We start from the raw sequence: 21,327 nt of genomic DNA on the forward strand, positions 1-21,327 counted from the left end.
TTGATGTATACTTATTAATAAGACACAAGGAAAGACATTGATATCAGTTACAAAAATGATCACAGACCTGATGAATATTCACCTTGATAAATCTAGTGAATGGAAAGTTAGGTTATTTTGTATTTTCTCTCTAACCTCTAGGTGATACAGTTATCAACATTTCTTCTGTACATTTCCTCCAAGAAATTGAAAGAAAAACTCAAGTGGGAACATATCACTGATGACATAACTTCCTTTGTGGATGAGAGTCTGGTGAGTCTTCACATAATAATTTCTCAAAAGTCAGTTTGTGAAATGGTAATAGTTTGTGTTGGATACCCTCTGATCAAATCTACAGGCCATATGTAGGTGAAGACAGCTTGCCTTATTAGCTTCATCAATAACATCAAATGCACTTTTTTAAGATTCCACTTGTTTAATTGTGTAGAGGTAATAACATTTAATAAAGTGAATTACTATATTGTAGTATTGATCGAAGATATCTCAGTTACAGAAAGATACCTAAATTATCAGTTCATCAGAAGAACTTTTTAGAAAATAAAAATTTTCCACATGCCAGGCAAGCTAAGTTTTTGTAGTATGTACCTTGGTCTGATCATGGATGTGTTTGGAATTAAGAAACTATGAAGTATCAAGTCTTTGAAGTTATATGTACATTACCACCTGTAATCTTGGTATCGTTTTGACCCATTAATACAGTAAATCAGATGAGAGCGAATGAATTAGGGATTCTCCAGGCATCTGCCATCAGTAATTGCTATATTTAGATCTTACATTCCCATATAACTAGTATTGCCAGTAATCATAGCTTTAAAACAACTTTTGAATATGCATGAAGCCATGATATGCCATGTTCACTGCTATTCTAGATAGACCTTATTAACATTTTACTCTTAACTCTTTTCATTGCTCACAGGAAATTGTTCTAAACTGCACACTTTCAATGTTGTATACATTGGCAAGATTTAAAGTTGTATTACACAAATGTAGTAATAATAATGATGATTAACCCATTCCTAGCATGGATGTAGGCCAAATGCCCTGCCCGCCCCCATTTGTGACATGACACAATAGGCATCAATTAGACCTAAAACCAGCCTTTCCTTTCACCCTTCAAAATGATAACAAGTCAAAGCACAAACTGTTTCGATATGACTTATAGATGGACTAATACCAAATGAGATGTTATTTATCAGAACCTGAGATGTAGTTGTTCCTCTTTGGTTAACAAGATATTGCATATACAGGTCACTTTATTAATTCTAATTTTGTTTGGAATGCACAAAATATATTTCTTTCCAACTCTGGGTACATTGGTATGGTATGGTATGGTATGGTATGGTGCTTTGCTACAAGCTACAATCTTTCTGTGAACATTGTGTTGACATGCTACTGTATTGCTGTGTATGTTTTGTGCATTGAATAACCACAGCCTATTCACCTTGTTAGCCCCAAACACAAATTGTATTGATCCCTTCACGGAATACTCTCTCAGTTGAAACAAATATACCTTGATTTTATCCATTACATTATTCATTGAATACATATATTACACTAAGCCATTCTTTTGTTTAACAACTTTGAGAACCCAATCTCCAATAATGACAAATATTTATATTGTTAAGATTGCATAGCACAGTCACATACAGTAGTATCAAATCTGCTAGCAGGGGCGGATCCAGGGGGGGGGCCCGGGGGGCCCGGGCCCCCCCTTTTTGAAAATCCTGATTTTTTTTTTTTTTACCGCGTTCGAGGGAAAGTGCCCCATGCGTGATCAGTGGCGTAGCTACGGGGGGCCTGAAATTGCAGACATGAGATCCATATTTTCAGGCTAGGTACATGCTGCTTAGAATACTGTGCCGTTTCCGGCCATCTGGGGGGTTTGTAAAGCCAAAAATTTTCTTGTACGCTCCGCGCCAACCGATGATGGCGCTCCGCTTAGATAGTCTTACGTTCAGGCGCGGCTGGACCAGTCAGACCCCCCCCCCCCTGTCACAAATCCTGCATCCGCCCCTGATATGTCATTGAATATTCCACAAAACAACTTTTTATGTCCACGAAACTGTCGAAACATGATTTTCACTACTGGTAGAGATATAAAATATTGGGAATTCTGAATTTCCTGCAAACATGCGGCTGTGCCTGTTCAATACTCACTACTGTATCGCCTTACAAAATTGATGAGTGGAAATAGTTTCTCCAGGACCGTATCGTATCGTGGGTATCGAGTGCGTCTGATATACGAACGTACGTAGTACGTACGTACGTCTATGATGATATGCACTGTACTGTACTGATAAAAACATAGGTGAATTTCACTCCATGGGAGTGATCACTGAGCACATTCCGGTATAAGAGTGAATTTCCACTCCATTGGAGTAAATCTTAACTCCTAATAGAGTTATATTCACTCATATTAGGAGTGAGGGTTAACTAAAATAGAGTTAAATTTTACTCTTAATTTGAAGTGCGCCGAGTGATCACTCCAATGGAATGAAATCCACTCATTTGTTTTTAGAGTGTTGCTAGATATATGAAGAAGAAATTTACATACCAATACATGTTATCGGTCATCGATTGGCACAAAAAGCCAGATTCTGATGACAGCTGCCTCAAGAAACCCAATAAATGGCCTAATTAGCACCGAGCCATCAATGTGGACCATTACCGAAACATCGATGCGTGTTAGTCTTCCACCCCCTTCCTCTAATGCTATTTAAGTCCACATGTGGGCATATCCTGCAAATCTACCGGTAGCCCACAGGGGTTTGAGTTGGGAGAGAGGCCTTGACAGCTTGAAACGACAAATGATGCCAACTTCCCTCAAGTTAAAAGTCTGGCTGAGTTGGCAAGGCCAGTCAGCATGAAAGAGAAAAAACTTTTTTTGCATTTCTGTCACCAAAGTTGCACATCTTTTTGGTTGCTATTTTGCCTCACAGGTGCCATCTCCTGCGATCTGGGGGTGCTGAAATCTCAAATTTTCTCTGTACGCTCCGCGCCAACCAAGGTGGCGCTCCGCTTAGATAGTAAACTCCCCCCCTATAAGAAAGAACAGCCCCCATGGCCCCCCCACTCAAAAAATCCTAGCTACGTCACTGTGCGTGTAATTTTTTGTAATTAAATTTGCAAAAAGAGTACACCATCATTCTGATAAAGTGAAGGTGAGAGGGGCACTCTGACTGCATCAATAGTCTCCATCTGGAAGGGGGCATCCAAGATGAAATGGCCTGGAGTAGCCTGGTAAAAAGTAGTTTGCATCACCACCTACTCCCCAAAGACGTAAATCCCAGCTCATTGCTCGAAATTGCAAATATATGCCCGGCAAACCATGAATACATGATTTATTGGAAATAAATTTTACTCCAAACTTTCACGAAAAGTAGCACCAGATTGCACCGAGGACCTCCATATTTTGTGAAATTTTCCCAATGGGGAGGGGGCACCCACTCCCCTTAGACCCCTCCCCCAGGACGACGATTAGGCATTTCCCATCTGGGCCCCCCCTTCGGCGAAATCCTGGATCCGCCACTGGCTAGGAAAGGTTAGATACTAGTAATGACACTTTCTATCTTTGTAGAGTTTGTTATGTTTCTTTATTCACATTTTTTTTTGTAAATTCAGACGTATGTCTACTCAAGTCTTCAGTCTGGAGTTGATGTAATATCTAACGCTGACATTCCAGTAGAGATGACTTTTCTTGTTTGTGTGAGATGTGCATTCTTAGCATCTCTAAGTTAATAGTCATTGATGGATTTATATCTTTTAGAGGTATTATTTATGTTACTCCCTTCCCCTAATGCCCATCTTTATTTCATAATGATTTTTCTTCATTTATGATTTTCTAATGTAACATTATTACATATTTCGTTGTCAGAATGTGCTATGATGGTTTGTTGACTTTGTTGACTAGTTACAGTACTTAAATGTGCTATATTATTTATTTTAACCATAAAATCCAATAACTAAGTTTCTATCTCTTTTATATTTGCTTTAGGGGATCGGGGGGGGGGGTGGGATAGGGTGTTGGCAGGGTGGCATGACGTGTAAAAACGTTGAGCTAATATGTGCATATGAGTAATTTAGTTATGCTGTATAATGGGTTCATTGACAAGCATGGTATTTATAATGGGTTGATTGGCATGCATGGTAGGTATAATGGGTTGATTAGCATACATGATATGAATAATGGGTTGGTTGGCATACATGGTATGAATTATGAGTTGATTGGCATACAAGGTATGTATAATGGGTTGATTGGCATACTTGGTATGTATAATGGGTGGATTGGCATACATGGTATGTATAGTGGGTGATTGGCATTTACATGTATAATGGGTTGATTGGCATACATGTATAATGGGTTGATTGGCAAACATGGTATGTGTGATAGGTTGATTGGCATACATGGTATGTATGAAGGGTTGATTGGCATACATGATATGTATAATGGGTTGATTGGCATACATGGTATGTATAATGAGTTTATTGGCATACATGGTATGTATAACGGGTTGATTGGCGTATGTACATGGTATGTATAGTGGGTGATTGGCATTTACATGTGTAATGGGTTGATTGGCATACATGGTATGTATGAAGCGTTGATTGGCATACATGGTATGTATAATGGGTTGATTGGCATACATGGTATTTATAATGGGTGATTGGCATACATGGTATTTATAATGGGTGATTGGCATACATGGTATGTAAAATGGGTTGATTGGCATACGTGGTATGTATAATGGGTTGATTGGCATACATGGTAGGTATAATGGATGGATTGGCATACATGGTATGTATAATGAGTTTCTTGGCATACATGGTATGTATAATGGGCTGATTGGCATACATGGTATGTATAGTGGGTGATTGGCATTTACATGTATGATGGGTTGATTGGCATACATGGTATGTATAGTGGGTGATTGGCATACATGGTATGTATAATGGGTGGATTGGCATACATGGTATGTATGATGGGTTGATTGGCACACATGATATTTATAATGGGTGAATGGCATACATGGTATGTATAATGGGTGGATTGGCATACATGGTATGTATGATGGGTTGATTGGCATACATGGTATGTATTGTGGGTGATTGGCATTTACATGTATAATGGGTTGATTGGCATACATGTATAAATGGGTTGATTGGCATACATGGTATGTGTGATAGGTTGATTGGCATACATGGTATGTATGAAGGGGCGATTGGCATACATGGTATGTGTAATGGCTTGATTGTCACTTGTGGTATGTATAATGTATAATGTATAATGGGTTGATTTGCATACGTGGCACGTATAATGGGTGGTTTGCAAACTTAAGAGATGCCTTGTGCATTGAATCTTCAATCTTCTAAATGTAACAGTATTTCATATTTTGTCAGAATATGCTATGATAGTTCGCTGACTAGTTACTTAAATGTGCTCTATTATTTAAATTAACCATAAAATCTAAAAACTAATTTACTATCTCTTTTTTTCTCTGCTTTAGGGGGAGGAGTGAAATGTTGGCAGGGTGGCATGACGTGTACAAAATTTTTGCTAATATGTGCATGTGAGTAATGTAGTTACGCTGTAAAATGGGTTGATTGGCATACATGATATGTGTAATGGGTTAATTGGCATATGTGGTATGTATAATGGGTTGATTGGCATACATGGTATTTATAATGGGTTGATTGGCATACATGGTATGTATAATGGGTTGATTGGCATACATGGTATGTATAATGGGTTGATTGGCATACATGGTATGTATAATGGGTTGATTGGCATACATGGTATGTATAATGGGTTGAGTGGGTCAGTTCAGGGGATCATTCATGTGATGTATGTCATAATATTAGTTATGTCAATTTGTTATGTCCAATCCACAAGAATACTCATGTGAAACAAATCTTCAATAATATTGTAACTGAAGCTCTACGATGCTTGCCATACACCGGACCAGCATCATTTTGCAAACTTACGAGATGCCTTGTGCGTTGAATCTTAGCCGTTGATTTCCGTTAACCCTACATCAACATTATTATCATATTCTTTGTTTCTGTTTATACTTTTCTATGTTCTTTTCTGGTCACATTTCACCTTCATATTTCTGCATTACTATATATGGTTGTATTTCTAATTATATCAATACTGCTGTAGTACAATGTTGGTCTTCGTAATAAATAGAAGAATGGTGGTTGTGTTATAAACAATGCTTCCTCCAGCGGTTGAGTGATAAATATATTAATACACAATGAATGGTGTATATGGCCAGAGACTGTATACTTTGTAGGCCCAACCTTCTCAATTCATATTCGCCTTTATATACAGAAAATTAACGTGAAAGGTAATATGAAACGTAATTAACTGAAAATACAATGAATTTCAAGAACGGTTACTTAAGGCAAATTATGTATTAATACTCTCTCATGTTTATGTATATAATTACTATTGAGATGCTGATTATTTTGTGTGTAACAGTTTAAACTTAAATCCTCTTCTTGTTTGATTATCATTCCCAGCCAGTTTTCCGTTGTTCCTTTATACTTGTATAATTTAGCTTTATGCTAAATATAATCCAGCTGAACGAGTTCTTGTAGGTTTGTATTCCTTGCTGAAGGCAGAAGGAATCTTTGCGATGGTGTTGGCTTGTGTGCGTGTGTGTGACACTTTGGATCGTAAACACAATATCTCAATACATAAAACATGCTTGAACTTCAAACTTAGTGTGTTGGTAGCCTTAGTGAGTAGATGTTCGCTTTTTTTCATGGAGGTCAAGGGTCATTTGAGAGATCACCGGAGGTCATAGGCAAAAAAAATTGTAAACACTGTATCTCAAGAAGTTAAAATGCGTTAAACTTTAACTTTAGACTGTTAATAGACCTAGAATCATCTCTATTGTTTTTACATGGAGGTCAAAGGTAATTTGGCGTCACCAGAGGTCAAAGGCTGAAAACCTTGAACTTTAAACTTTGTTGGTAGCCCTTGGGGAGCAGATGATCCCTTTTGTTTTTCATGGAGGTCAAAGGTCGTTGAATGTTAATTGTTGTTTACAGTCAGAATAAATCTAATTATGCAGAAGTGAAGTTTGTTTGACCTTCGACCCTCTTTGCATAGGTACGCATTACTCAATTCTGCAAGACTTACCATTTCTGCTCAGCAATTCAGCTCGTTAGAAAATATTGTATCTAAAGTTTCTTCTCATATTGGCAAGGAATCACTAAGTCACGTGACTTTCTGGTTTACATTGCGCTTATAGTTACACTATTAAAGTAAGTAAGTATGCTGTACTACTACTCCGTATGTAGAGTACTGGTTAGAATTGAAATCTAATCCATGCTTCTATGAGTTTATTTTGTTATCATCAAACAGTATGATGCTCCCAAATTTCTCACAGAACAGATTGTTCAACTGTTGACTTACCCCTCTCGTCTCCTTTAGGCCTGGAACGACTTGTCTGTTTGTTTGATGTTGTTAGTATTTACTGTACATACAATGTAATAGTTGTACACAGTTTCCATAGTACACAGTAAGCCTATATTTCACTCAATTTAAGGTGGCATACTCCTATTAGCGTCTATATCAATCCGCCCCAAGTGTTCTCCTTTAGGAAAAGTGCCAAAAAGCAGCAGGAGAACATCTTTTTTTACCTGTTATCAATCACAATCTAGTTTTTTGTGGCTTGCATATTGAAGAGCATGAATGGAAGTACATGTAGTGAGACAATTGGGTCAATTGAGGCAATTTTAGATCCCTTTAAGGCCTCCCAGGAGCAGCGTAGGAAAATTGTTTACCACGGAGTGAAGAGGTTTGTTTACAACTGACGGAAACTTCCGGCTCGGATAGCAAAAAATCTACACGGTCATAATACGGAAAATTGATGGTGCCATGAAAGGCCAACTTGTCAGCTATCCGGTGATGGGTAACTTTTAGCTAGTGAAAACTTTTTATCTAGACTTCGAGACCACATTACTTTTGTGCTTTAGTGTGTAAGTCAATGGGGCTTGCCTGGCGTATGCTACCGTAAGATGAAACATTTGACCCACAGCATGGAGACATGTCACGTGCTCTGTAACATCACAACTGTATATATCACTTAGACGGGAGATGATTGTCACATGGTAATGTCTTCAAGTTTAGTGGAATAACTAGGGATGGGTGGGATTGGGGTGGTGTGATGGTCATAAACGGTGTATGTTCTATCTTTCCTAACATTCAGCGCCTCGTCCAACTACTGCACACGCAATAGTTTAGTATCATGGAATTTGGCGGCGTGGAAAACGGAGTGTTCTTGAGATGTTATTTATTTAATAACCCAAATTATAGGTGATATTCGTTGCACCGACAGGCTGAATACATTGAGTGTCAAAGGGAGGTGTGTAAGTCGGAAGGGGAGGCTGGAGGGGAGGGGTGCATTAACACATCTTCCTCAGTTCACTTGTCAAGACATACAGTGACATTCTTCAGTGTCGAAGACACCAGCTCCACTCATCTGCAATTCGGCTGGATCCTTTGTTAGCGAAACAATGCGATTTAATCAAATGATCGATTTTTAATTAGAAACATATTTTCAGTTTACGTTTGTGACGACATTTCTGGATAAACGTCAAAACTTCATGATAAACGTTACAATTTCTATAAGTGTGTGATATCAGTCTAAATTGTTCTATAAAAAATAAATCAAATATCAGAAAAAAAAAACTACACAATTTCAACATGAAAAGAAATTTTTCTTTTCGGGAATAATAGTCAAAAGTCGAGGTAAGCAGAGTAAATTCGACAAAGCATATGTTAACATAATTTCTGTGATCAATGTTCCTTCTGAGCCACCGTAATACCCTAACAAATTATATTGCGTACTTAGTAATAACAGTCGGAGCAGATGTTGCCACCTGGTACAGCTAAAACCAACAAAAACAGAAAAAAGGAAACCTACACAATAATGTCTCATATATAATGTATACCTCTATCATTCCAGTTTTGATTCTTTCAGAGGGTAAGGTAGACAAATATTTGAGGGCCTATTCCCAGGCCTCTCATAGCTAATCCTCTGCACCACCCCCCCCCCCCCCATTGTGGTACAAGATTAGTCTTTGTACAGAATAGTTTATTTTGTATTGAGAGAGAGAGAGTAAAAGTGCTTGTTTTACACTGAAGTTAAGTTGCTGCCCAGTGTATATGACTACTCTTGTAGAAAAGAGACTTCTCTATAGCAATGTGATAAACTCAACTCAAATTTCAGCTTACAGTAAAATTTAAATCAATAAAGTGTCATCCATTGTAACTTGATGATAATTATTGAAGCAACAAATGTTTTTCGGCAGCATAATCCAGTGATTTTCAGAGAGTAAACAAATCCTGTTTTCACTTGTTACATATCAGAACATGAGAAAAGGGGACTTTTCAAACGGGGCTTCTCGTTCTTTATTTGTGTGTTTTTTCTCTTCTTAATACGAATATCCTTCGAATATCTATCGTTGACATTAAGTTATTATATTTATATGAAAATATTTTCTTCACATCTAACCTACCTTTCGTAATCGGAACTAGCTTGCCTTTTGTTATCGCTATTTACTTACCCTGCACCACAAAACTAATTTACAACGAACTTTGCTACCGTTGTATGACAGTCACTGTTTACACAACAAACACATATAAATATCATAAGAAGTGTACCCCGTGGTTTCGTGTAATTGTTTCATAGTTCATATTATCAATTTTACGATATATGACAAGATATCTTTTCAGAATGACGATAAGATGCTTCACTTCCATTACGTATTAAATCATCTGGTATTAAGAAGATGGATAACGAAAATGTATTTTTTTCTCATTGGGAAAGAAGAACATATTCTAGATGCGTCCCGATGATCTTTTTAGGGCAGCTTTAACAGGCCATGAATATCAAAAATATCTTTTCGCTCATAAATTGGCTTTTCTAAAACAAATAACAAAATAATATTCCGGAGCTAACAGCATCGATAAGTTTCATTTTGGTCATCTAAACGGCATACAATACAGACTTGATACACCCAAGCAGCATAAGTCGCATACACGGATGTCGTGTATATAGAAGGTAAATGTTACAGCCAGTCCGCATATGTGATAACATCTAAAAATATCTAGAACAACTGTAATATGCCGGTTCGACGTTTTTTCCTTTGACGTAGACCAAAGCTAGGCTATATTTTTAAAAAGTATTCTAGCTAGCATGCGACTGCAATAAAAACGAAGACAATTATAACTAAAACTATCACAGATTAACCGGACAACCAAGCTCATTAACGGTTGTCAATCACGACGTACACCTGTTCTGGACGTGACAGAGAATATCCAGTCCTGGCACTGATTGGTCAAATTGAACAACATGTTAACGATACTGTATCCTCGTCATAGAAAATTCAACTAGGAAAAATGCACAGTTTATCGCCTTTTGTTTAAGAAGTGAAGCCTTGAAAAAAATGAGGGCGCTTTGTAGTGTACGGCAAAAAGCCAGATCATTAGTAAGTCTTCACATATACATTGTGCATTTGAAACTGAATTTGATTATACCCGCTTTTTCTGAAAGAGTAGGTGTACTTTGCACAACAGAGACATGTTATGGCGACCAAAGTGGTAAGTACTATACTCCTGATTTTAAAACCAACTTTTATTTTTTTCTCGCATCTATAATGACTCGAGTAAGTGGAGTGTGTGCAACTTTAAATGTCTGGAAAGTGTCATTTCCGATATCTGAGAGGCACATGGCAAAGATTTGTCTTGCTTGTATTATGTTAGTGCTCCACTCAAATAGTGGCATAGCCTAGTTGTCCCTAAAAATGCCTTGAAAAAGCAACCGTCCCTCCTCCCCACCCTCTTCCCACACACGCCTCCTTTTGTGTAATACTTCAATATTAGTCTGTGCATACAGTTATCAGTTTAGTGTTAAAGTAGAACGATAGTGACAGAAAAAAATCTCTCATTTTCATATATAATGTAGTTTATATGTTACCAAGCAACTTTTTTTATTTTAATTTTTCAAATAGCACACCGGAAAGTTATAAAAAAGGGAATTATAACATCGTTTTTTCGTCTCCGTAATTTAGGAATTTGCAAACACTGCAACGACCTTGAACAGTCCTCATGTCAGTGAATGACGTCACTGTGATGATCTTTTCTGTTTGTGCACTGTTCAGTACGGAGCTGTGCGTGCATTTCGTGTCATCATAACTGTTATTTTAGTTAAATTTTCCGGCGTAATGTTCAAGACATAAATAGATAATGAATATCATGGTGTTTCTTGATTTCTTCACCACGTGTTTACAAGTTTTTTTTTTACGAAATTTGCGGCAATTTCAACGATTTCCCAATATCTGAAGAGGTAACTCGCAAGCTGACCCAAAGTAACGTAAATCTCAAGATCACGTTTTTGGCGGGTTTTATACAGTGATGTATGAACGTGCTCACTTACCAGTCAAACTGGCACAATAACAATAGTGATGATAGTCTCAAACGTAGATTAGTATAACATCCGAAAGAAAATCCAAAGTTCTAAACAAAGTAGATTCGCTTGTATGCGCTAGGCCTACTGTAAAACATAAAACGTTCCTTGTTCCGTGCGTCATTAAATCCAACAGAAAGGTTTCATTGAGCTTGAAATACAACCAAGGGCGGCGGAACCGGGGGGGGGGGCACAGGGGGCACGTGCCCCCCCACTTTTCCTCAGGGTTAAAAATGTGCCCTTTTTCTACATAAAAATTGAAGTGTCTCAAGTTAGCAAGAGGCCAGGGAACCAGAATGAACACTCGGAAAGGGCCGTTTCCGGCCATCTGAGGGGTTTGTAAAACCAAAATTTTTCTTGTACGCTCCGCGCCAACCGATGGTGGCGCTCCGCTCAGATAGTCGTTCATACAACTTTGCAAATCCTGGCTTCGCCCCTGACTTTTAATAAATTTATGTGGGTCAAACTCAAAGCTATTTCGAATGGAAACAATTTGTTAAGATATTAACAAGAAATAAACTCTAATTCGGAAGATTCCTACATTAGCAACTAGCATGATTTCACCTCATTTGTCTCAATAGAAAACTTGTTCCTTGTTTCCCAATTTGCACATTGGATATTGCAGTGCTAGTATGCATATTTTCCTTGAGGGGGGGGGGGGGCGTTGATGGAGTGATGTGTATACGCAAATAAGATAATACAATAAGAGTTATAAAGGGTACTAAATATCAGGCTACATCAGTCCAATCGAATTTCTGCAAAGTGCCCTTTGATGTCGGTGCCCCCCCAGATTAAAAGTGCTTCCGCCGCCCTTGAATACAACTGCATTTGAACTCAATCGAGTAGTTAGTCTAGCTCGAACAATTTTCTCACTACATGCAATACCTATTGCGTTTATTCACATGCATGCCTCGCGGTTTGGGCTTCAGGAGGAGTCGTATCTAACACTTAACAACTTCACGTAGGTCCGCAAATATGGAACGCCAAAAGGGCAATGTATTTTGCTGTCTCATTTGATGTTGTCTCCTTCGATGCTGTTGTCTAATTTAATGTTGTTGTTTACTTTTATGTTGTCTCATTTGATGTTGTTGTCTCCTTTGATGCCGTTGCCTCCTTTAATGCCGTTGCGTCCTTTAATGCCGTTGCCTACTTTAATGTTGTTGTCTACTTCAATGTTGTGTTCTCCTCTGATGCCGTTGCCTCCTTTAATGCCGTTGCGTCCTTTAATGCCGTTGCCTACTTTAATGTTGTTGTCTACTTCAATGTTGTGTTCTCCTCTGATGCCGTTGCCTCCTTTAATGCCGTTGCGTCCTTTAATGCCGTTGCCTACTTTAATGTTGTTGTCTACTTCAATGTTGTGTTCTCCTCTGATGCCGTTGCCTCCTTTAATGCCGTTGCCTACTTTAATGTTGTTGTCTACTTCAATGTTGTGTTCTCCTCTGATGCCGTTGCCTCCTTTAATGCCGTTGCCTACTTTAATGTTGTTGTCTACTTCAATGTTGTGTTCTCCTCTGATGCCGTTGTCTCCTTTAATGTTGTTGTCTCCCTTGATGCCGTTGTCTCCCTTGATGCCGTTGCCTCATTTAATGCTGTTGTTGTCTACTTCAATGTTGTTTTCTCCTCTGATGCCGTTGTCTACTTCAATGTTGTTTTCTCCTCTGATGCCGTTGCCTACTTTAATGTTGTTGTCTACTTCAATGTTGTGTTCTCCTCTGATGCCGTTGTCTCCTTTAATGTTGTTGTCTCCCTTGATGCCGTTGTCTCCCTTGATGGCGATGCCTCATTTAATGCTGTTGTTGTCTACTTCAATGTTGTTGTCTCCCTTAATGCCGTTGCCTCCTTTAATGCCGTTGTCTACTTTAATGTTGTTGTCTACTTCAATGTTGTGTTCTCCTCTGATGCCGTTGTCTCCTTTAATGTTGTTGTCTCCCTTGATGCCGTTGTCTCCCTTGATGCCGTTGCCTCATTTAATGCTGTTGTTGTCTACTTCAATGTTGTTTTCTCCTCTGATGCCGTTGTCTACTTCAATGTTGTTTTCTCCTCTGATGCCGTTGTCTACTTCAATGTTGTTTTCTCCTCTGATGCCGTTGCCTACTTTAATGTTGTTGTCTACTTCAATGTTGTTTTCTCCTCTGATGCCGTTGCCTACTTTAATGTTGTTGTCTACTTCAGTGTTGTTTTCTCCTCTGATGCCGTTGCCTACTTTAATGTTGTTGTCTCCCTTGATGCCGCTGTCTCCCTTGATGCCGTTGCCTCATTTAATGCTGTTGTTGTCTACTTCAATGTTGTTTTCTCCTCTGATGCCGTTGCCTCCTTTAACGTTGTTGTCTACTTTGATGCCGTTGTCTCATTTGATGCCGTTGTCTACTTTGACGCTGACGGCGCTGTTCACCAAAAGCAGTATGGTATGACGTCAAAGTACGTAATATAGCGCGCATATATGGGTTGATAAATGTGACGGCTATGGCAAGCCATGTGGGACAAACACTGCATAATATATCCGCGTATTAATTCGAATATATACGCGTATTAATTCGAATATAATATGTGTTGTACATGTGTAAAGTTTCGCCTTATGAAGCGATCTCGCGAGCCCGCCAGAACATTTATCGTTGGTTTATGTACACAGCAAGAGCGAAAATGTGTTTTCGTGTATATTCTAATTAATCCGTGCATATATTGGATTTTATCCCCATATGTATTCTATTTAATACGTGTATATATTCGAATTAATACGTGTATATATTCGAATTAATACGTGTATATATTCGAATTAATACGCGTATGTATTTCGGCCATATGATTGGCTTAGAATATATACGCAGGCGCGTATCCAGGGGGCGTTGGGGGGGCGCGCCCCCGGGTAAGAAAAGGGGAGAGAAAAAAAAGAGAAGAAAAAAGGAAAAAAGAGGGGAAAAAAGAGGAGGAGGAGAGGAAGGAAGGGAAAAGAAGAAAGAGAGAAAAGGAGAAAAGGAGGGAGTAAAAGAAAAACGCGAAGACACCGGGGAGAGAAAGAGGAACAGTGACATCATTACAGCGCTGAAGGGTAGCCAGTGACAGATCAATGATTTCGTAAAAGTGTGACTCACCCTACCCCTTACACCGACAACTCCATTTTTGGACGTTTCCATTTTCCTCTCTCACTAATGATCTATATATGTACTATATATGGTCTATCATAACGCGTGTGTAGAATTGTGCTATGAAACCAACTGTGGCTGGTCTCGAACTCGACCGTGTCGTCGGGGAACATGACGCATTTTGGGATGGGGCGACCGACCGCCCCCCCCCCCTCCATTCAGCATTTTTTTTAAATGATATCGCTAAGTAATTTCAAAATAGAAAGTGCTAAGAGGCAACTTACAAGGCCTGGGAAGTGTCATTTCCAGCGATCTGGGAGACATTTTCGGCCAAAATTTTCTTGTACGCTTCGCGCCAACCTATGGTGCCGTTACGCTTAGATAATTTGCCTACAGGCTTCGCCCCTCCCTTGGCAAATTCCTCGCTACGCGCCTGTTCGAATTTGTAACGCAAAGAGCAGATATCACATCATATCAGTGAGCATGAAAATGGCGTTCCAGGATGAAAAGCCTCAAAACTGTCCGACTTGCCTGAAAAAATAACCAAAAATTTTCGCGCGCAAAGCGCGCGTTCAACGTGTTCATGTCAATATCATATAAGCAAGCATCGGTTATTACATCGCATGCCATCATGTACCGTACGGTCCGTTCAAATTGCGCAGTATACCGCGGGATGCTAATGTAAACAACGACATGTCTCATGTAGATGTATAAAAAGCATGGAGGTCCAATTATGTCAAAACTCTCTTTTACATTAGTAATGGCGAATTAGGGGCTGCACCCCCGCCACGCAGTGGCGGAGCGTCCATACGGTCGGGGGGGGGGGGTGGATGCCCCCCCTAACGGACTCAAATGGACTGCTGGCGCCTTTTTCAGCTCTCTACCACTTTTTACTTATTCTAGATTATTGACTTTTTTATTGCGCTATCATCTACTTATTGACATTTCTCACATTTTGTTGACCGTGTCATTTGGCGATGACACCTTATTCTTCGTTTATCTGCAAATTAGCCAGGCCCGGAAAGGGTCATTTCCGGCGATCTAGGGAGTATCTTTATTCAAAAATTGTCTGTACGCTACGCGCCAACCAGTGGTGGCGCTCCGCTTAGATAGTGTCGAAAGCGCTCCTGCAGACCATTCTCGCCACTCCTGACCAATACCCCTAGCCCGCCACTGCCGCCGCGCCTCCTACGCCTATGTGTGTAGTGTGCGGTTTTGGAAATATCTGCTATTTTTTCATTTCCTTCAACCAGGTTTTATAATAGCCGTTATAAGAGGTTTCAAGGGCGTAGGAACCGGGGGGCTGGGGGGCGCCAGCCCCCCAGTGAAAAATGCGGAGGGGCGGAAGTATCATTCCGCCCCCCCGGTTCGCAAGTCAGAAAACCCCTTTTTCATTTCCAAATGAGAAAAAAATCTCATTTGGAGCACCAAATTGCATCTAAGGCTAGGAGAAAATACAAAATTAAGTTCACAAAATGGAGTGGGTGTTGAAGTGTGCTATATTGCACCAAATTGCATCTGAGGCCACCTGGAAATGCAGAAAAAATCCAAACCGGAAGGGGGACACCCCCTCCCCTTAGACCCCTCCCCCAGGCCGGCCATCAGTCTTCAGCCCCCCACTCAAAAGTACCTTCCTACGCCACTAAGAGGTTTTAATGTTTGTACACCAATAAATTAACTGTGTCTGAATTTTCGAAAATTTCTGATCAACATTCTGCATCACACTTCCCTCTACTCGTGCAATTTTGACCGGTCTGTTAGGGGTTGAAGGAAGTTTTTCTATATGGTTGTCCATAGATGAAATTTTGTACAACATTATGGGTATGTTTTGAAGTTAGTTTATTCACGAGAAATGTGAATTTTCAAATTCTGAACAAATATGGGGCTTAAAACCTTGAAAAGTGGGGCTGACGGGTATTGTGGGCCGCGACGTAGAATCACCTACAAAAGCAAAGACCCACAGGAGATGCCATCAGGTCGAACATGATGTGTGCCGGGTTGACAAACTTCAAAAAGGCTATGGATGGAAAAACAAAAATTTTAGGAAATACCTGGTTCTCAGGCAAAAAGTGTACATCTGGATGGTCATTTCAAGCCCGAGAAGTGCCGTTTCCGGTGATCTGGGGGGGTTTCAAAACAAGAAATTTTCTTGTACGCTGCGCGCCAACCGATGGTGGCGCTCCGTTTAGATAGTAATTCGCGCCCCACCCCCCCCCCCGGTTTGAAAATCCTGGATACGCGCCTGATACGCGTATATATTCCAATTAATACGCGTATATATTCGAATTAATACGCGGATATATTATGCAGTGTTTGTCCCACATGGCTTGCCATAGCCGTCACATTTATCAACCCATATATGCGCGCTATATTACGTACTTTGACGTCATACCATACTGCTTTTGGTGAACAGCGCCGTCAGCGTCAAAGTAGACAACGGCATCAAATGAGACAACGGCATCAAAGTAGACAACAACGTTAAAGGAGGCAACGGCATTAAGGGAGACAACAACATTGAAGTAGACAACAACATTAAAGTAGACAACGGCATTAAAGGAGGCAACGGCATTAAGGGAGACAACAACATTGAAGTAGACAACAACAGCATTAAATGAGGCAACGGCATCAAGGGAGACAACGGCATCAAGGGAGACAACAACATTGAAGTAGACAACAACATTAAAGTAGACAACGGCATTAAAGGACGCAACGGCATTAAAGGAGGCAACGGCATCAGAGGAGAAAACAACATTGATGTAGACAACAACAGCATTAAATGAGGCAACGGCATCAAGGGAGACAACGGCATCAAGGGAGACAACAACATTAAAGGAGACAACGGCATCAGAGGAGAACACAACATTGAAGTAGACAACAACATTAAAGTAGGCAACGGCATCAAGGGAGACAACAACATTAAGAGAGACAACGGCATCAAAGGAGACAACAACATCAAATGAGACAACATAAAAGTAAACAACAACATTAAATTAGACAACAGCATCGAAGGAGACAACATCAAATGAGACAACAAAATACATTGCCCTTTTGGCGTTCCATACGCAAACGGTACTTTCCCACTGTGCAAACATTAGTGACAGTGTGCGCTATCGTAAGTAATACTTACACGATGTTTTGTTTCGCTCGAGCATACACACCAGGCGCGGCGGAACGGAAACATTATTGGGTGAGGGGGGGCTAATGTGTGGAGACTATCTAAGCGGAGCGCCACCATGGGTTGGCGCGGAGCTTACAATAAAATTTTGGGTTTATCAAACCCCCAGGTGGCCGGAAACGGCACTTCCCGAGTGTTTTATGCTGCGAATACCTAGCCCTAAAATATGGGTCTCAAGCCTCCAATTTCCCCGATTGCACGTAAAAATCTGTAAAAACATTGTAATTTGTATATTCGATGGTGTTTTAAGAGAGTAACTATTACTCGTAGTGTACTCGCAAAGACGTTTTTGAGTGTAGTAAATTACTACTTGCAATTAAATGCAATAAATAAATAAATGTCATAAGAAAAAACAGAAAGAATTTCTTAACGTCCCGTCATATGATTGATCGTAGAGTCCATTGTATATTCATACGTTCACCAATGGTTGCCCTCCCGCTGTGACAATCGCGGTGATTGTCGTTGATGAAAGGAATCCCTCGAAACTTTTCCACATGCAATGCACAAACGAATGAGCACCCAGTTATTACACTGAAGGGCACTTTAGAAGGATATAGGCCTACCCTACGAAAGATACATCTCCAATTAGAAGGAAATGTCCCTGAAGGATATCCATGGGAAATGTGCTACCATTAGAAGGATATATCCTTCAGGGGATGTTCGAGAACTGGCTGAAATGAGGCAAGTCATTGGCCTAAGACGAAGTTGTGTTGCGCTTACCGGTACTCACACTCACTGCTTCAACTTTTCACGGGGCGTGAAGACACGGTTGGGCTGACTATGTGGTCTCTATAGCCAGGGGACGGGCCGAGGGTCCCCCCAGCTTTTACTTAAATTATTACACCTATATAGTATACGTGTGCACCGGACAGATCGACAAGTATGCATTGAAAAATGGGCAGATGCACGTTTCGGAGCCTTGGTAAATATTGAGTGGGCTTATCATGCATTTGCCCCCTCAACTTTTTCATGGGGGGGGGGGGGCTGAGCCCCCCGGTTCCGCCGCCACTGAAAGTCTTACATAGTGATCGCCGTCCTGGGAGGGGTCTAAGGGGAGGGCTGTCCCCCTCCTCATTGATATGTTTTTGAAGTTAAGGAATGCCTAGATACAAAATGTTGCTATATTTCTCAAGTTTTTAGGTTACAATAATCCTTTCAAAATGACCAAACAATAATTTTCCAGAAGCAGAGTAGCAGCTCCCTGTGGAAACTAACTATGACTTTGTAGTATATAATGCCATGACATTACGGAATAGATGTTCGTGCCCGAGATTACCGAATAAAACCGAGTCGTTGCGGATAAATACGATTATTTATTTGTTGCTTGCAACTTTTTCGCAGGATGTCTTTTTACGAAAATGCGTTCAAATGTTAAATATATTGTTTAATTCGAGAATAATGAAACCAAAGTAGAGGGTTTTACGTATTGTTTTGAAGAAGTATGCTACTCAAAGAGATCTATTTTCTTTACCTGTGCAGAATTAATTGTTCGCCGCCACAACTCTTTGCAAATCTGGGTCTGGATTGTTTCCTGCGTAGCCAAGCTGTGATATTGAGATTGCTATGAAGAATGTACGTTGAGCTGGCATTCACCAGCCAACCATGTATATGATTGAGCGGGCGAGTAATCCCAACATTGTAGCGCGCATGCGCACCACAATTAATATGACTTTACCCGTGTACTTTCACCAGGGGTCCTCTGATGATCAACTAAACACCACCTCTGTTGCCCTGTTTCATCCTCGCAGACCATTTATGCAAAATACATAATTCACGGTTTCGCGACCAGTTTTAAAGGGATGCAGTTTAATATGTATTTATTTTTTTATGTTGAAATTAAAGAAACAAATATGTGTTTGTCATGTTTGTACTGGTTGTAAATCAAAAGCAAACGTCTAACAAACTGAGTAATACGGCTATTGCAAAACCAGAGGCTAACTTAAAGGATGATTTTAGGCACTTTGAATGTTATATGGGAATGTTGTCGAACATTAAAACACACTGCTGACAGTCCAGGTTGAATTTCATTACACTTTTACTTTAATAGAAATGAATAAAAATAAATGAATTCCATGATTTGAAGTGATCTTACAACGTACCTTAATACTGTAGACTGTTAGTTCCTCAGATACATCTCAAAATTCATTGGAAAACAATACTTTACTGGCTAATAAATGATATGTCTATCCTAGATTAAAATAAGGGATATGTCTACCTTAGATTACAATAAGGGATATGTTTACCCTAGATTACAATAAGGGATATGTCTACCCTAGATTACAATAAGGGATACGTCTACCCTAGATTACAATAAGGGATATGTATACCCTAGTCACAATAAGGGATATGTCTACCCTAAATACAAGAAAGGATATGTGTACCCTAGGTCACTATAAGGGATATGTTTCCCCTAGATTTCAAATTATACCTAGAGTTACCCGTGAAGACAATATTTTACTGATAAGTGAGCATTATCCTGTTATACCGCCATGCAGTGTCCAATACGTTGATAGGAACAAACTACGTCAAGTAAACACTAATTTCGAAATGTATGAAACTATTACGTTGGGTTGCTCCGGCTCAATTAGTTCAGGGCTCCGTTATTAAATAAGTAGAATTAACAGCAGATAAAGAGAAACTCCAGACTTAGATATAATTGTACAATATAAGCTTTATTAATTATGTGTTGATATTGTTGCTGGAGTGCAGATCCAGAATAGTGTATCTGAACTACACTCTCTGAAGTCTGGAATGCTAGTCTTGTTTGAAACTAAAAAAAAAACTGCAGTATTTAAGTCATTACAACTTCCTGTGAATGGGCAATAACCTCTCTGTGACATAAACTGTTGGTCACAGAATCTTTCACTTATAATTACTAAGGCACATATATAGGAGAGTACTAGCTATGACTAACCACATTTGTATACACATGAGATGCAACAGGTTGTCATCTGTGGTTATGAATATTTCATGGAATTAAGACAAAGGGAGCTTCTACGAATATGATGTGGGTGAGGGGTGAATAAACTCGGGAACAGGAAGTAATTAGTTACTCTTAAGGCAAAGAGGCATGGAAGCAATTGCTTAAAGTAATATGATGGGGATATAACGACATACTACATTACATCTCTTTTGGAATTTTGCAGAAGAATTGAACTGAAGTGATATTGTAAAGCGAAAGTATTCCATGCCTCTTTGTCTTAACAGTAACTACATACTACATTACACTATATACCCTATCAACCTTCCTGCAGCGTCAATTACAACATATCCATACAAAAACTCGAATATTTTGTGGAATCAATCTACACTGTTACTTTGTTCTTTGTAATTGAGTGTTGTATAGCCGTTCAGTTTAAATCATTCTTTTCACCTCTACTACATGTTTCACATAACTACCGGTGAATGGTACGGTATTGAATTTTATGTTCCTTTCCACGTTTTGTAGAAGGCCATGTTGAGAAGTGAATAAAGCAAATTATTGTACGGGCTTGTGTAGATTCGATCAGTAATCTCTCAGTTGTGGCGTTTATTGCATTAACTCTTTGACTCTTTGGAGTTTACAGTTTGGTTTTCTTTACATATTTTAGAG

At 39.6% G+C, this 21,327-nt stretch overlaps 3 protein-coding genes across 15 annotated transcripts in view; 2 read left to right on the forward strand and 1 right to left on the reverse strand.

Annotated features, from left to right (window-relative positions):
• The window catches only part of LOC139985117 (NLR family CARD domain-containing protein 4-like), a 468,217-nt gene that overhangs the window by 293,049 nt on the left and 153,841 nt on the right, over window positions 1-21,327 (reverse strand). The gene's annotated exons all lie outside the window — the stretch shown is intronic.
• Window positions 1-21,327, forward strand: part of LOC139985143 (uncharacterized) — a 272,368-nt gene that overhangs the window by 246,727 nt on the left and 4,314 nt on the right. For 2 of the 3 annotated variants that reach the window (XM_071999393.1, XM_071999392.1), the window contains one exon: window positions 142-1,661. In XM_071999393.1, coding sequence (XP_071855494.1) covers window positions 142-348 — 207 coding nt within the window. In that variant the 3' untranslated portion in view covers window positions 349-1,661. Of the gene's footprint in view, window positions 1-141; window positions 1,662-21,327 lie in introns of those variants that run through there. The other variant, XM_071999391.1, reaches the window with a different exon arrangement.
• The window catches only part of LOC139985145 (uncharacterized), a 162,988-nt gene that overhangs the window by 7,933 nt on the left and 133,728 nt on the right, over window positions 1-21,327 (forward strand). The window lies entirely within an intron of this gene.

The sequence above is a fragment of the Apostichopus japonicus genome, chromosome 17 (genome assembly GCF_037975245.1).
Source record: "Apostichopus japonicus isolate 1M-3 chromosome 17, ASM3797524v1, whole genome shotgun sequence".
NCBI lineage: Eukaryota > Metazoa > Echinodermata > Holothuroidea > Aspidochirotida > Stichopodidae > Apostichopus > Apostichopus japonicus.